The following is a 17485-nucleotide window of genomic DNA, read 5'->3' as shown; positions in this document are numbered from 1 at the left end:
TGTTCATCTGGAAGTTCTTGGTTCACGTACTGCTGAAGTCTAGCTTAGAAGATTTTGAGAATTACCTTGTTAGCATGTGAAATGAGGACCATTGTATGGTCATTTGAACATTTTTTGGTATTGCCCTTTTTTGGGATTGGAATGAAAACTGACCTTTTCCAGTCCTGTGGCCACTGCTGAGTTTTCCAAATTTGCTGATATATTATGTGCAGCACTTTAACAGCATTGTCTTTTAGGATTTGAAATAGCTCAGCTGGAATTCCATCACCTCCACTAGCTTTTAAAATTTGCTTTTAAACATCCCTTTTTTATTTTTTGTCACTATATCTTTTATGGCAAAATTGCCTTATGGTCAATAAGTTATTCAGCAAAAATGCTCACAGCAAAGAAGTCTATGGCAAATATACCAGACATGATTTCCAATATCTTTGCCTCTAAACCTCCAGCATTCTTTGCTTGGTTCATTGCAATGGCTTATTAATTGGTTTCCCCGCTGCTAACTTGCCTTACATCATCTAATTTCAACACAAATAATATCTGACCCAGATTGTGTGACAACCTTGTTGAAAATCCTTTGGAGGTCCCCATTTCACTTAGAATAAAAGGAAAAGTTCTTCAAGGCAGGAACAGTATCCACTTCATCTCTTCCAAGTCTCCTCTCCCTCCCTCTCATCCAGCCATCTCAGCCTTCTTGCTCTGCCTAGGACAGACTGTTCTGGGATAGGATTATGGCTTGTTCTCTCATCTTTGAGTCTCTGCTAAAATGGTACTTTCTCAAAAAGATCTTCTCGGATGAGTCTACTTAAAATTACAAATCTGCCACTCTCTCTGAGAATTTCTGTGTTCCTTCCCTGCTTTATTTTTCTTTAAGGAAACTTCCATCTCATTAAGCTGCACATTGTATTTACTTATTTGCTTCTTCTATGTCTCTCTGCAGTAAAATACAATGTAATAAAGGAAAGGAATCTTTGTTAAATGAATAAAAGGATGGCCATTTTAACACTCTAACACTTGTGTCTGGGAAAACTACTTCTCTAGGCCAAAGGGTGTTTGGGGAAACTTGGACACACACAAACCTCTTTAGGACATTACTTAGTGTTATGAGTGAGTTGTGCTAAGGCATCATTATGTAGAATTCTCTCTGCCCCTTTCCCAGCATTTTATGAATTTTATGAGCACTGGGGGCTTAAATGTGATACACTAGAAAGCTTAAGTGCTATATCAACAGCTGTAACCTAGAGAAAGAAAGCAGATTCTAGCTGTGTCCACAGGAATGCCAAAGGCCAATGTAAAAAGCAACACCTATATGTCTGATTTTCTCTTAGAAGTAGAAATAATCTCCACGTAGCAAGATCCTCAATCAAAAGAATCATCTATATTCCATGTAATGAATTTAGAGGGCTTCCCTGGTAGCTCCAACTGATAGCTCAGTTGGTAAAGAATCTGCCTGCAATGTAGGAGACCCCGGTTTGATTCCTGGAAAGTATCTGCTGGGAAGATCCCACTCCAGTATTCTTGGGCTTCCCTGGTGGCTCAGATGGTAAAAGAATCACCTGCAATGCAGGTGGGTCGACCTGGGTTTGACCCACCTGGGATCGACCTGGGTTCAATCCCTGGGTTGGGAAGATCCCCTGGAGAAGGGAATGACCACCCAGTCCAGTATTCTGGCCTGGAGAATTCCATGGACTATATAGTCCATGGGGTCACAAAGTCCATGGAATCAGACATGACTGAGTGTCCAACTATGTAATGAATTTAGAAATTTTTATATTTCTCAGAGAGAAGCCATCTAAATTTATTAAAGTTTTAAATACTTTTAATCACACAGTACTCTAATGTTGAGTTTATCCCCAAGGTTTTATCTTCATTCTTTGAAGAAATACTTCTTATAGCTTTTAGGTACCATTATAGGTGCTGGGAATTGAATAGTTCTCACTAATAAAAGAGACAGTCCTCTCTTGGGGAGGACTGATCATCAGAGACACTGATGTTGATCAAGCAATTAAAAAAAATAAATAGAAGATTAAATCTATGGCCATTTCCAATGAGAGTTACATAAAAATCTGAAAATGTAAAATACGAACTGACATAATCAGGAAAGGCTTCTCTGAACATGATCATTATAAATGAGATATGAAAATATAGTAGGAGATAAGTGCAGAAGCCAGTGGGGATAGGTCGAGAGATGGACCCTCCAGGCAGACAACCTCTGGCTGTTTGTATTTGAGATTCACAGAGGCTACCACAGGCCCTGATGAAAGGATGAGGTATCAATTCTGGTTGTTGTTTTTTTTAAATTTTTATTGGAGCATAATTTAAGACGTCATGTTACTTTCTGCCGTACAACAAACGGAATCAAACAGAGGTATCAGTTCTTTACTGAGGGTCTTGCTCCCCTTAGATAGTACTGGGGGCTTATATGTGATACACTAGAAAGATGGATAGAGAAAATCCAGTGAAGCTCCAGGTCTGAATAAACGTCTCTAAAAAAGGCAAAACAGGAAGGATCCTGGCATCCTGCCTGGTGCATTTTCCCTGAGTGAAGAGGAGTTTTCCATTCCTATGTTGAGGAACTGTGAATACACTGGCTGTCTCCAGGCACTTTTATTTTAGCATATGCTCCTCACTCCCCCTTATAGATGACGGTACACGTCCCCACTGCCTTTGAGAATCACAGTAACTCTCCCCTGTTTAGGGCAGGAGGTAAACACAGCTGCCGTCCCAAGTATTACAGGAAGTCTTTTGCATCATTAGTTTGGGTGAGACACTTCCACTTACAGAGCTTGTCCCAGGGTGGTTTCTTCTCTGGAAGCCAAGTAGGAAGGGATGTCTTTCACCCTTCCTTCCTGTCCTCCTCTCCTTTCCCTTCCCCTTTTTCTGACACTGTGTCACTTACTCCCTAGGTCCCGACAGCTGCCTCAGATGGCTGAGACAATGTCTGTAACAGTGGAAGAGATACTTCAAACTGGGACACTTTGAATCTCACTTATTTTCTGAGACACCAAAAAGGGTCAGCTGAAGCTTTAAGCCACATCGTTTTGGAAACAACAAAGAGCAAAGAGCCAGTGGAGCTTGGAGTAATTTTCAAAATTAGAAAACAGAAACCACTTAAAAATCAATGGGATCTATATTAATTTATAAATAAACAGGGAATATTACTTTAAGTCAAGTCTATAATGGGACTCCTAGAGGAGAAATCCCCACAAAACCCATTCCTGAATTTCCCCCCACAGCTGCTCCTTTACATGCACACAGTTAGATCTTACTCTACCTGAAGGAAGGGAGTTAGAAAGGGAAGGAGTCTTTTTCATGAAAACAAATGCCTGTGATGGCAGCACCCCCGAAGGTCTGGTCTTCTCTTCACTCACACAGCTGTTTTCTTTCCGTGTTCTTTCTGCTTCCTTTTCTTTCTCTCTTTTTAGCTTTTCTGCCTCAGTCACGTCCTTACTTCTCCCACCTCTCCGTCGCCTCTCATAGTCATTCACCTTGTCTTCCTTGGCATATGTTCATTCATTCACTATGTATTTATTGAAAGCCCTTGAAGTGCCAGGCACTATTCTGGTCTCAGGGATGCATAGCAAGAAAGACACAGTCACTGCCCTCATGGAATCTACATTCTGGTCAAGAACATAAGTGTAGGCATGAAAAGTATAAGAACAAATAAATAATTTCAGGTTGTGGTAAGATTCAGAATAGAAACAAAAGATCACTGGATAAATGTAAAGATAAGAGGTAAGCAGGGGTGTGTCATCTGGATTTGAGGTTCATAGCAACTTTTGAACCCTTTTTGACTGTGGTGAAACTTACTGACTCCTCAGTGTAGTCTTTTAGGTATATAAAATAAAAGAAATAGAATTATAAATAAGGCAGTTATACTGAAACGTATTTCTATCTACACATCTCTTGGAAGTATACTGACCCCAGATCAGATTCTTTGTAGGACAACATAAAGAGTTTTGATATTGTTTGAAGTAGAATAGGAGGTAATTATAAAGTTTTAACTTGGGGAGTAATAAAGTATGATTTATATTTTTAAAAGATCACTATTGTTACCGTATGGAGATGCATTTTGTTTCACATGGCTGATAGTAGAAGCAAAGGAATATTTAGACAGCAACTTGCTTTCTAACAACTAACACCAGCACTAAATTTGTGTTGGAAAGATGATCTGAGCATAGTCTCAGCTAGAGCAATTATGGAGAGAAGACTATTTCCAAAAGAGTGTCACTTAGAGTAGGCCCATAAGGGAACATGTATGCCCTAAAAAGAGGAGAAACAGACTGGAAAGAAAGATGTAAATAAATCCTTTTCTTTTTCCTACTTTTCCAAAGCCTTCCCTTAGTCCTTTGAAGACTCTTTAGTGAAGCACATTTAGTGAACTCCATCTGAAGCACATGGCTGATAGCCCCCAGTATATACAAAATAATTTCATGATACTTACTTGAAGCAAATATATTTCCAGTAAATCGTAAAAGAAGCAATTCTCCTTCTTTCACTTGGAAATGGCGAGATGGCTCTGGAGGACCACTGGAAGCTTCTGAGCGCAAGTTCCCAAGCACCTGGTATAAATCTTTAGAAGGCACTGCTAAAATGACAATTCTATGTGGGTTGTCTTTCCGGTGATAAAGTATAACACAGGCAGTGGTGCTGAACATGGCTTCCTCCAAAGACTTCACAAAGGAGACCAAATGGCTCTTGTCCACAGTGGAAGAAGAGTGAAGCACGATAAACCTGCGTGCAAGTAGAGAGGAGTGACCTGAGGGAAGACGACCAGTCTCAAAAATGTCACAAATAACTAATAACACCTCCAAAAAGCCATTATAAACCAAACCTCCTTTAAACATCAAGCATTCTAGAGACTGATTAAATTCATTAATGGAAGGAATTTGAATGAATGACTTGAATGAAACTCTTGGCAGTCAGGAAGCCAGCTTAAATCAAGCTAAATCTAAAACAGATGCCCATAAACAAAGAAATCATCTAGTTTCAGCTTAGTTCTACCTATGGCAGCATATTTTAAATTACATTTTACCTAGCATTACCAGAGAGTACTACTTCAAAAAGAGAAAGGTAATCAAGATAACCCATTTATTATCAATAGGATAAAAATATACATCATATTCAGTGGGGACTGAAATATTCATCTCATCACTGTGTGGTAAGGGTTGTTACGGTGCACCCTGAATGGGCTGAATTGTGTCACCTCCACCCACCTGCTGCATTGGAGGCCAAATCCCCAGTACCTCAGAATGTGACCATATTTGGAGGTATGTTCTTAACAGAGGTAATCAGATCAGTGTGAGGTCATTAGAGCATTGTTGTTGTTTTAGTTGTGAGGTCATGTCTGATTCTTTTGCGACCCCATGTACGTTAATCTGACAAGTTCCTCCGTTCTTGTGGTTTCCCAGGCAAGAACACTGGAGTGGGTTGCCATTTCCTTCTCCAGGGGATTTTCTTGACCCCGGGAACGAACCTATGTCTCCTGCATTGGCAGGCAGATTCTTTACCACTGAGATACCAGGGAAGCCCATTGTTCGAGTGAAAAATTAAAAATGAGAAATCTGGATGTAAGTACGCATACAAAGAGAATGCTGTGTGAACAGGAAATGAACCATATATAGGCCAAGGATAAAAGCCTGGGACAGATCTCCACAGTCCTTAGAAGGAATAAACCTTGCTAACACCTTGATTTTGGACTTCCAGCTTCCAGAAATGTAAGACAATATATTTCTGTAGGTTAGGCCACCCAGTTTGTGATACTTCATTATGGGAGCCTAGCAAGCTAACCCCTCCCCGTGGGCAGGACCACCATCACCCAGCTGTTCTCCAGAAATTGACCTACAAGACCCTCTCCCCCAGCACAGCCCCACATCCACAAAGACTAACTGATGCAAGAATGTAAAGCCAGCCTCCTTGGTACTCACATCAGGGCTCTCCTGAGGTGTCAGGCTGAGGGGAAACCTCCACTTAAGCCATAGTTTCTCCCATTTCTTCCCTTGTCCCTATCTGCTTTTCTCATTCCTCGACAGGAGTGCCCTGGGAGCCTTCTCTCAATCATCACCTGCCTTCTCATTTTAGACTCTTTATAGGGAAACTGACCCACAACAGTTATAGATGTAAGCTCTTCCTTTGTGAGATAAAGGCTGTCCTTGGACATGTATAGCCCTCTCTTTATGAGTGTCTACTTCTCATGAACCTTAAAATGTCTCAAACTCATTGTAATGAGCTGTCTGGAAAACATGGAAATGAGAAAGCAAAATGAGGACACAGAAATAACAAATTCAGTTAATACATACATAGGAGATGAGCATAATAAGAACAGTTAATTACTATCTCCATGGAATTTCAGAAATGAAGGCACTATTTTAGAACTATTTTGGAGTTAGAAGAAAGCTGTATAAATAAATCTAATCTAAGAGTGGTTTCCAACAGCACTTATTAAACTATCATGAATGAAATTACAGATCGTGTATTCATGTCAGATCTAGTTTGCATTTTAAACACACCCTAAAGGACTATTCATATTTATATCTGAGAAATAAAAAAAAAACGAATCCTACAATTCTACTTCTATAAACATCAATTACAAGCCATCAGAATAGAATATCATCAACATTTATTGTTTACTATGGCATTACCTCTCTAGATGTTCGCACAATTCAAATGATACCAAGCCACTCTGCACAGATCTCAACACCACATCATCAAGCACAAACCAACCACTCTCCCGGCTTCTGAATCCCAATAATTTCAAAGATTCGCAAGCGTTGTTCCTGGGTTTTCTTATGGAAGTGCTTTTTGTCCTATATTACGGTAGCGGGAGAGAACTTTGTAAGATTTGTGTAGCATAAATCACATTTAATTCATTCTTTTATTAAGTGGACAATCCAGTCACAGTTCTTTAAGTACATGCTGTGTGCCAGTCGCTACACCATGCACCAGGAGCACAAAGGTAAGAAATACTTTGCCCTCACTCAACAGAAGCTCACAGTATTAATCACAGGGCAAGGTGACCTGTGTAGTAATGGAGAGAATGTATGAGACGGTTTAACAGCAGAAGGAGAGCTTGCGAAGTGGCAATGCTAATATTCAAGGTGAGCTTTGGAGAATGGGAAGCATTTTGCTCCTAGCGAAAGAGTTAAGGGAATATCCCAAGACAGTAAACTCACTGACATAAACCGATACTTTAGGATAGCCGAGACTCATGATATAGCAACCATAAGTTCTGGAGCAATGCTACCTACTTCCAAATTCTGGATGGCTCTGCCTTGACCTCCCTATATCTCAGTCTTCTCATCTGCAATATGAGTGTAATAATACTATCAACCTTGTAGGATTAAATGAGGAACAGTTTGTAAAGCAGATAAAATTGTATAAGCATAAATGGTATTGATATTCTCATCCTAATTCCTACAGCAGGCGTGGCCAATTAGCTTTCTTTTACAGTTCTCCTTCTTGCTAACCTGCCCCACCTTAGAGCCTTAAAAGAGGCAGTTGTATGTATTGTGTGATACTTTCCCCCAACCAGAGCTGATTTCACTAACAGTGGATCAATTTCCAACACCCAGCCAATTTGATTCCTGTCTTTGAAATCTAACTAATAAAGAGGCCCAGAGATTGTATAATAACTTTTTGCCCTTTGGTTATAGTGCCCTGGGCTATGAAAATGAGTAAGCAGAGAAATTATTAAGAAAGAAACGCCAGAGCAGATATGAAGAGAGAAAAGGAAAACCAATAAACAAAAAAACAAGATCAAGTAGTGTAGGCTTAGAGATGGAGAAAGCAGAGATTAACTATTGAAGCCATACAACAAGTTCTTCTTTCCTTAAATTTGCTGAAATAGATACCCATTCCTCACAGTTAAAGAAAGAAAATTCCTTGATACTGAATATCTTGCTGGAAAAAGAAAACCAAAACCTGATCTAATGATGCTGCATCCTATAAGAGGATAGAACAACTCTAGCTAGGTACTTTAGAATGAAGACAGGGAGGCTTCCCTGGTGGCTCAGTGGTAAAGAAGCTACCTGCCAATGCAGGAGATCTGGGAAGATACTATACACAGTGGAGCAACTAAATCCAAGGGCCGCAATTATTGAGCCTGTACCCTAGAGCCCAGGAGCCGCAACTACTGAACCTACTTGCAGCAACTGCTGAAGCCCGTGTGCCCTAGAGCCTGTGTCCCGCAGCAAGAGAAGCCTGCACACCCCAACTAGAGAGTAGCTCCAGCTAACCACAACTAGATAAATAGCCTACCAGCAACAAGGACCCAGCACAGCCAAAAATAAACAGGTGAAACTACATTTAAAAAATTAAAGGAATGAAGACACGGACTTCCCTGTAGGTCTAGTGGTTAAGACTCCTCGCTTCCATGGCAAGGGATGTGGGTTTGATCCCTGGTCAGGAAACTAAGATCCCACATGCTGTACTATGGGGCCAAAAGAGTTAAAACAAAAAAAAAGAAAGAAGAAAAGAAAACAAAAAAAGAATGAAGATGTAAATGTGAATCGCACATCTTCATTTGTGAATAGAATTAGTTATGTGTTTAAAACCACTTTAGTTTCACAGGTTGAGCTATTTTATGAACCATAAATGAGGAACTGAACTATGTTTAAAATGTCTACCCTTAAAAATTTAGACTATGTTGATCAACCCAGATTAAAATCAAGAGGATAGGGGAAAATATGTTTTTAGCTCTTGGCTTATAACCACAAATGTAAATTTTAAACACTTGGAAGTTAATGATCTATTAACACAGGAAGATATACTCATACTGAATCCAGAATTTTGGTCATTTACTATAAATTGACTTAATTATGTGTAATATTCATTCTTTCTGATAAAAAACTACTTTTCCCCTGCTAATAGCCTAAGTTTTCTGTGAAAATCTACATGTTATCAACTGTGGTGGGGTTGACCCTACCCCCAGGTCTAGATGGGTGTTTGATTTGAGCCATATAGTACATTTGGCATTCATCAGTGCTATTTGCCAAAACACCCGATTTCTGCACATTCTGAGCACATGATAGACTTGTACTTCCTTGTCACCTATGGTTGAGTGGGGCTATGTGACCAGTTCTGGTTAATGAATATTGAGAAATGTCATTTTGTCATTTTCAGGATAAGAATTAAACTGCTAGTGTGAGTGTATCTGAAGCTCTTCTTTCTGCTATCATGACAGCAACAAAACAATGAGTGCCCTTCAGCTTAAGTCTGGGAGAGAGACGGCCAAGAGGCAGCCTGTCTTCAGTGAATCAGGGTTTTGTTATCATGTCATAAACTGGGTGAGCCTACCTTGGATAGCACATCTTCCTTTTGGTTTCAGTGATCTGTTTAGGGATGAGTTTGTGACAGATTTGGAGAAAGAATAAGACCCAGGACTTTTACGTACAGTCATGGGGAAAGGAAGATTCTTCTTTTCTACTGAACTTGGAGTTTTGGAGATGTGGAAATATTGCCAGCATGAGGAATATGCCAAAGAATGGAACCGGCACAGAGAAAGGCAGAAAGGGAAGAAATACATAAAAATAATATTTTAATATTATTCTTTATGGCTCAAGTGAAATATTAAAATAAAAGTATCCCTAGATTTGTAATTTACATGGACTAAAGGATTCCCTGTTTCTTAAGCACTTTGAGTTTGTTTTTCTTTCACTTAAAATTTAAAAAGTCCTTAATGATATTAAGATCAAATTTAGACTATTTTTTTTCCATTGAGATATAATATACATATAACTTTATGTGAGTTTGACATGTACAATGTGATGATTTGATACTTGTATATATTGACAATTATTGCCACAATTAGGTTAGTTAGTACATCAATCACTTAAAATTTAGTCTTTAATATGATAATAGACACAACTTGTATTGAAATTAAATAATTTGATGGCATCTTTATTTATCCCAGATGTTCTTAACAACTCTGCAATTAAACTCTTTGTTTTATACATACCTTTAGCAAACTTTGACAGGTGATATTACCTGGCAGTGAATAGCCCTTGATCAGACTCCACAGAAGATGAGGTTTTTATATACTAATAGTTCCATAAAACATAATCAACCTTTATTAAATCAATTTGTTTATTCAAGAACAGTTGACTTTGCTGTTTCTTGAGTTCAAGACTCTTTCCATGTCCAAAATTCCAGGCATTGAGGGAATTATGTTTGGCCCATTTGGGGTCAAATATTCAATTATACTGAACACTGAAGAAATGGAAACTTCTATGAACTCCACATGGATGGAAAAGACAATTTCTAGAATTTCTGGTATAATTACTTAAAAATAAAATAGAAGGATACACAAACCAGCACATGTCCACCCTAGGCCACCTTTTTCAAGTCTTACAGTGTACTGATAGCATAATTCCCAGACACATGCCTTAGTGCCACACAATTAAAGACTCTTCCCCAAGATAAAAAAGATCTGTTCCAAAGTACCTCAATATTTTGTCTCTGCAAATAGACAATACAGGGGACTTTTCAAGGATAATTTCTTTTCTTGTTTATTAGACTATATTTTTTGTGCAGTTTTAGATTCACAGTAAAAAGGAGAGAAAGGTACAGAGATTTCCCATATATCACCTACTCCCACAAGTGCATAACTTCTTCCATTTATCCTCATTCCCCATTCCCCACCAGAGGGGTATGTTTACGATAATTGATGAACTTGCATTGGCATAGCGTAGCCACCCAAAGTCCATAATTTCATTAGGGTTCACTCTCTGTGTTGCACTGAATGGTTCACAATTAAACAATCTGGCAGTTAGAAAGTGAAAGTGAAAGTCGTTCAGTCTGTCCGACTCTTTGTGACCCCGTAGACTATACAGTCCATGAAATTCTCCAGGCCAGAATACTGGAGTGAGTAACCTTTTCCTTCTCCAGCGGATCTTCCCAACCCAGGGATCGAACCTCGGTCTCCCACATCACAGGCGGGTTCTTTACCAGCTGAGCCACCAAGGAAGCCCAAAAATATTGGAGTGGATAGCCTATCCCTTCTCCAGCAGACCTTCTCAACTGAAGAATTGAACCAGGGTCTCCTGAATTACAAGCTAATTCTTTACCAGCTAAGCTATCAGGGAAGCCCTAAGTGCTTCAAAGGAGAGGAATGTTCTGACAGTGAACATGCCCAGGAGTCTCCCTTAGACTTGAGGCATCCAATTCTAATTTCTCCTACAGGAACCCTAGAAATGAAAATGGCAACCCACTCCATTATTTTTGCCTGGAGAATTTCATGGACAGAGGAGCCTGGTGGGCTACAGTCCATGAGATCAAAAGAATGGGACACGACTGAGTGACTAACACTTCAATTGATTTGGACAAATACGTATCGACACATATCCATCATTACAGAGTATTTTGACCAACCTAAAAATTCTCTGTACTGTGCCTGTTCATCTATCTCCAATGCCAAATTCCTATAACCATAATATTTTTACTGTCTTCATGGTTTTGCTATTTCCAGAATGCCATACAATGTGTATCAAACAGTAGGTAGCCTTTTCAGATTGGCTTCTTCCACTTAGCAGTATGCCTTTAAGGTGCTTCCATGTCTTTCTGTGGCTTGTTAGCTCATTTATTTTTGGTGCTGAATAATATTCTATTGTGTGGGTGTTATTTATTCATTCACCTGCTGAAGAACATCTTGCTTGCTACCAAGTTTTGATAGATAAGAATAAAGCTGCTATAACATCTGTGTGCATACATTTTTAACTCCTTTGGGGGAAATACCAAGGACTGCTATTGCTGGATCGTATGGTGGAATTATATTTAGTTTTGTAAGAAATCAACAAACTATCTTCTAAAGTGTACCGTTTTGCGTTCCCACAAGCAACAAATGAGAATTCCTGTTTTGCCCCATCTTCACCAGCATTTGAAGTTGTCAATGGCCTGGATTTTGGTCATTCCAATAGGTATGTAGTGATATCTTTGAATCTCACTTATGACGTATGATATGGATCATCTTTTCAAATTCTTATTTGCCAACTGTACATTGTCTTTGGTGAGGTATCTATTAAAGTTTTTGGCCTATTTTTGAATCAGGTATTTGTTTTCTTATTGTTGGGTTTTAGGACTTATTTACAAATTTTGGATAACAGTCCTTTATCAGATGTACCTTTTGCAAATATTTTCTCCCAGTTTGTGGCTCATCTTCTTATTCACTTGGCATTTTTTGCCCAGTGTAGAAGTTTCTAATTTTATGAGGTCCAACAATATCAATTATTTCTTTCACGGACTATACCTTTGATGTTTTATCTAAAAAGTCATTGCCTTACACTAGATCATTTAGATTTTCACCTGTGTTATCTTCTAGGAGTTTTGTATGCCTTTGTGTTTCACATTTATGTTTATATGCTACTATTTTGGATTAATTTTGTAGAGTATAATATTTGTGTCTAGATTCATTCTTTTTGCATGTAGATGTTCACTTGTTCCAACTCCATGTGTTGAAGAGACTGACTTCATTGTATTGCCTTTTTTCCTTCGTCAAAGATCAGTTGGTTGTATTTCCTGGGTTCTCTATTCTGTTCTATTGATCTTTGTGTCCATTCTTAGCTGGTCACTACCACACTGTCTTGATCACTGTAGCTTTATAGTTCACCTTGAAGTCAGGAAGGGTCAGTCCTCCAATGTTGATCTTCCTTCATACAGTAAGTCCCTTATATATGAATGAGTTCTGTTCTGAGAGCGAGTTTATAAGTCCACTTTGTTCCTAAGTCCAACAAAGTTAGCCTAGGTACCCAACTAACACAATTAGCTATATAGTATTATGCTGTAATAGGTTTAATATATTTTTCACATGAATAATATATAAAAAACAAACACAAAAAATAAAGGAATCATTTTTAATCGTGCAGTACCTTGAAAAGTACTGTAGTAGATTACAATAGCTGGCACACAGGGGTTGATATCTAGTAAAGAAGCAAAAAGAGTTACTGGCTGGAAGAATGAGAAAAGGTGGGAGGTGTTAGAGCTGAAAGATCATCAGCAATAGGAGATGGAGGGCAAGCTGCAATTCCACTCACGCCTGGCATTGATGACACAGGTCTGGTTTCTTGCTGGATTCAATTCTATCTACCCTCTTAAAAAAAAAATAAATCCAGTGATGTCTGGGTAGTAGCTCTTTTTTCCTTGTCATAGATGACAGGGTAGCTTTGGATTGCATTCTGCAATGGCTGCTGCAACCTTCATGTACCATTCTACATCTGGGTCCTGTCCCTCAAGAACAAACAGCACCTCCTCAAATAAAGAAAACCTCCTTGCCATTTCCTCTGTCATGAATCCCTTTGGTTTTTCAGTTCCTCCTTCTTCCTTTTGTTTCTCTTGGTTCTTTCTCTGTTGCACATTTGCTGTCTCATCCACATTAAAAACCTGCCTAGGTAAATGAAAGCATTAGCTGCTCAGTGGTGTCCAACTCTTGGCGGCTTCATGGACTGTAGCCCACCAGGCTTCTCTGTTCATGGGGTTCTCCAGGCAAAAATATTGGAGCAGGTTCCCATTTCCTTCTCCAGGGGATCTTCCTAACTCAGCGATTGAACCCAGGTCTCCTGAATTGTGGGCAGATTCTTTACCATCTGAGCCGCCAGGGAAGCCTAAGTAAATACTTGCTTTCATCAATAATTCCCAAAGTATTTCAGGAAACTCCCAGCCAGTTTAACTCCCACTTAAACTAAGTGGGATTGATGCTGATCCAGATGCTGCTAGTGGTAAAGAACTCACCTGCTGATGCAGGAGACGTAAGAAACGCTGGTTTGATTCCTGGGTCAGGAAGACCCCCTGGATTAGGGCACGACAACCCACTCCAGGATTCTTGCCTGGAGAATTCCAAGGACAGAGGAGCCTGGCGGGCTACAGTCTGTAGGGTCACAAAGAGTCAGACATGACTGAAGCAACTTAGCAGGCATGCCTCCACACACTGAGCAGTTTCTCCATCTCCTCCATCACTTTTCCATGCTTCTTAAATGTTATTGCCAACATCATCGACATCATCAGCACAGCAGACTTCACATGCTCTATAATCTTCACAAGTCTTTTTTCTTTAGAATCACACCAGAACAATTCATGTTATAAGAACAAGAGATGTCTATCATCTTTTGACCTCACTCCACTCTCTCAATTATTTTCACTTTTGTTTCCATCATTATCTCTTGGCACTTCTTAGCAGTACCTACTGTATCACCACTGCTTTTACTCTTTTTTCCATACATCCTGGACTTGAAATAAAGATACTGCACTACTGTGTACTCCATAGAACAATAAAGTACACAACATCACTGCCACGTGTAGAGAAGGCATGCACATGATGAAGTATGCCAGACACGTGAGCTAACTTACATGATTGGACATACAGACACACGTTCACATCTTTCAAAGTTCACAACTTGCATGTTTGTATGTAGGAGACTTACTGTATACTGTTGGCCAGTCTGAGTGATATTAAATTCTTACTCACTTGACTTTCCAATCCACATACCAAAGCTATATAGTATTTAGGAATAAGCCTAATAAAATGTATATAGTACATGTGTGGAGACTTTGGCAATGCTTCATTGAAAGACATTGGAAAGCAACACAAATTGAAGCATATATTACAGGTAATAGATTTAAGGACACAATATACTAAAGATGTCATTTTTCTCCCAGCTGACCCATATGTCAGAGGCAATTACTAACAAAACCCCAACAGTTTGTTCTTGTGGACCTTAGCAAACTGATTCTATTTTATATGAGTGGGAAAGTTTCAAGGAAAACAAACAAACAAAAATTTGTCTGGATAAGAATGATATGATATGGCTTACCTATCAGGGATCAACTTGTTATAAAGCCTTAAAAGTTATGACTGTTAGCTTAGCTCAAAACTATATAACAAGACTGACCAGTGGAACAGTTCAGAAGAAAATCCGTTATATGACAGAGGAAGCTTCACAGATCGTTAGGGAAAGAAATAACCATTCAATAAATCATGCTGCCTATCCACATAAAAACAGTATATGAATTCCTACCTCACATTGTATGTAAAAGTCAATTTCAGATGGATTGAAGACTTACATGAAATCCAAACTTTTAAAATTATAAGATAATAAAGAAGAACATTTTTATAATTTAGGAAATAGAAGTATTTTAGGACTGGGACAAAAAACACTGATAATAAAAGAAATACGATAAATTAGTCACATAAATATAAAAATACAGGCCACAAATTGACAAAGGTTTAGCACTTAGACCATTAAAAAAATCCTACAAATAAATGTAAAAAGTTCAAAAATGAGCAAGAAATTACCTGACATATAAGTTACCTAACATGTAAGTTACCATACAGTTACCTGATATATAAGAAAACACAAATATCTAACAAAAGCCATTATGAAAGATGTCACCTTCATTTTAATCAGAGAACTTCAGATGAAAGCCACAAAAGTCCATTTTACAACTATTAGATTTTCAGATTACAAAATCTGACAATATGCAAGGCTAAAAAATATAAAAGTCAATACTGGGAGGGTGAAATTTAGTTCTACCAGTTTGTAAAACCTGTAAAATTGTACATGTGCATATGCTATGCCCAGCAATAAGACTGGTGGGTACTCTGAAGAAGTGCTTACACAAATATACTTTGAGTGAAGAATAATCATAATTGTAATATCCGTGTTAGCAAGAATTGAAACTACCCGAATGTCCCCCAATAAGAACACTGATACTTGAAATACGAAGCTATTCAATAGAATATTATACAGAAATGAGAACAGACTTTATACAATTATAAATGGAACAGCAAGACCATAAGACTATATGCCGAAGGGTAGCATTTTTACAAATGGCATGCACAGACAAAGCCAAACAAGACATTATATATGGATGAATAAAAATATATTGATGAAAGTAAAAAAATTAAAAGCAAAGGAATGAGCCAAAATTTTCAAATAGTGGTTAACTTTGGTGAAAAATGAAGAGTAATTAGGGTAAGGTAAGTGATAGGATGGGAAGAGGCAAGTAAGGAGATGTAATTGTATTGATGATATATAATTTCTTAAGTTATGTGATAGTTTTACCAGTTTCTCCATTTTATTATTTTTTATGACATGTATATTATACAAATATTCTTGTATATGACACATATATTTTGATAAGGTGATCTTAAAACCAATAGCATTTTGTAGAAATGGCATTTTTCATGCAAAAAAAACCCAATTTCCCATCTAATTCTCTAAAATATTTCTTGTGTAATATGGAATAAGCTTCTATTTAGTAAGTTAATTTCTTCTTTCATTACTATCAAGAAATCTTTTCTGGCTTATAATTAAATAACTGTCATGTTTTGCCCAGAAATCATTCACACATGAAGGAATGTACTACAACAAAGACTTTTTATTCTTTATATTCAAACTACATTTTGACATCAAATCATTTTATCTTTTTTATATTCTGAGGCATGGATTGCTTCATTGTGTTTCTACTTCCACAGAAAATGTTCAGCTAACTTTTACTCTTTGATATAAGAATGTTAAATAAATAGTTCATATAGGTTTTTATTTAATTGTTTTATGCTCCTCTGGATAGGGAAAATGCATCTCCCATGTCTAGCACTAAATAGCAGCAGAGCATATCAAATTTATCAATTTAGTATTGTCAGAAAGTCCAGAAAATTAATGGCATGATTTATTTTTCCACAAATTTACTCATTAATTTATTTAATTCACCTAATTCAACATAGCACCAACTATGCTATAATTATGCTGAGCGATTATAAATGGAAAAGAGAATTTAATAACACTATGGTGTGATTTAAGATATACAAAAGAATAGGACTAGCCCTAAGAGAGGAGCAGTCAATCCCTTCTGGAGATCATAGACTGTCTTGACATAAGGAGAAAGCTGAGCTTCAACTTATAGAACAAATGAAAGTTCTTCAGCTAAACATGGTAGAAAAAGCAGAGAGACCATGTACTAAGGCAAAGAAATGGAGAAGAAAAAAGAAATTTGGCCGGTAATTCTGAATTGATGACAAATGGCAATCTTAGAACGCCAGACAAAATCACACACACACACACAGAAACACACAAGTTAGACAAACTCTGAAGCTGGAAAGAAAATCCCCTAGCTCTGGGGGAATAAAAATCTCAAAAAGCTAGAATTCGTTTTCCTCCCTAGGAAACACAAGGGACTGATTCCATGAGTCAGCCTGCCCAGTCCCACTAGTCATGCACACACACCAGGTGTGTGGGGTCTGGAGCCTAACACGCACTCAGGCACATTACATACAGCCTCCAGCTGTCAGCTAGATCTAACTCAGCCATAAACCTGGAATCCCCAGAAGGACAGTACTGGCCTTGAAATGAGAAACAACAAAATCAACCAAAACCCCTTTGAACACTGACTCAAGAAAGCAACAGAGAAGCAGGCAAAAGCTTCTCTGGGTGGAAAGGAAGGGAGAGGAATGGCTGATCTGATCAAAAATTATAATCAATACTTGGAAATAAACTTCTAAGGC

At 38.2% G+C, this 17485-nt stretch overlaps 1 protein-coding gene across 1 annotated transcript in view; it reads right to left on the bottom strand.

Annotated features, from left to right (window-relative positions):
• Positions 1 to 17485, bottom strand: part of DTHD1 (death domain containing 1) — a 76961-nt gene that overhangs the window by 43673 nt on the left and 15803 nt on the right. Inside the window, exons 6-7 of the mRNA XM_043871241.1 lie at positions 6639 to 6803; positions 4442 to 4731 (exon numbers count right to left, since the gene is read on the bottom strand). Of these exons, the coding sequence (XP_043727176.1) occupies positions 4442 to 4731; positions 6639 to 6803 (455 nt within the window). The remainder of the gene's footprint in view (positions 1 to 4441; positions 4732 to 6638; positions 6804 to 17485) is intronic.

This window comes from Cervus elaphus, chromosome 17, assembly GCF_910594005.1.
Source record: "Cervus elaphus chromosome 17, mCerEla1.1, whole genome shotgun sequence".
NCBI lineage: Eukaryota > Metazoa > Chordata > Mammalia > Artiodactyla > Cervidae > Cervus > Cervus elaphus.
Note: the sequence above shows the minus strand (reverse complement) of the source record. Positions and strands in the feature narration are given on the sequence as shown.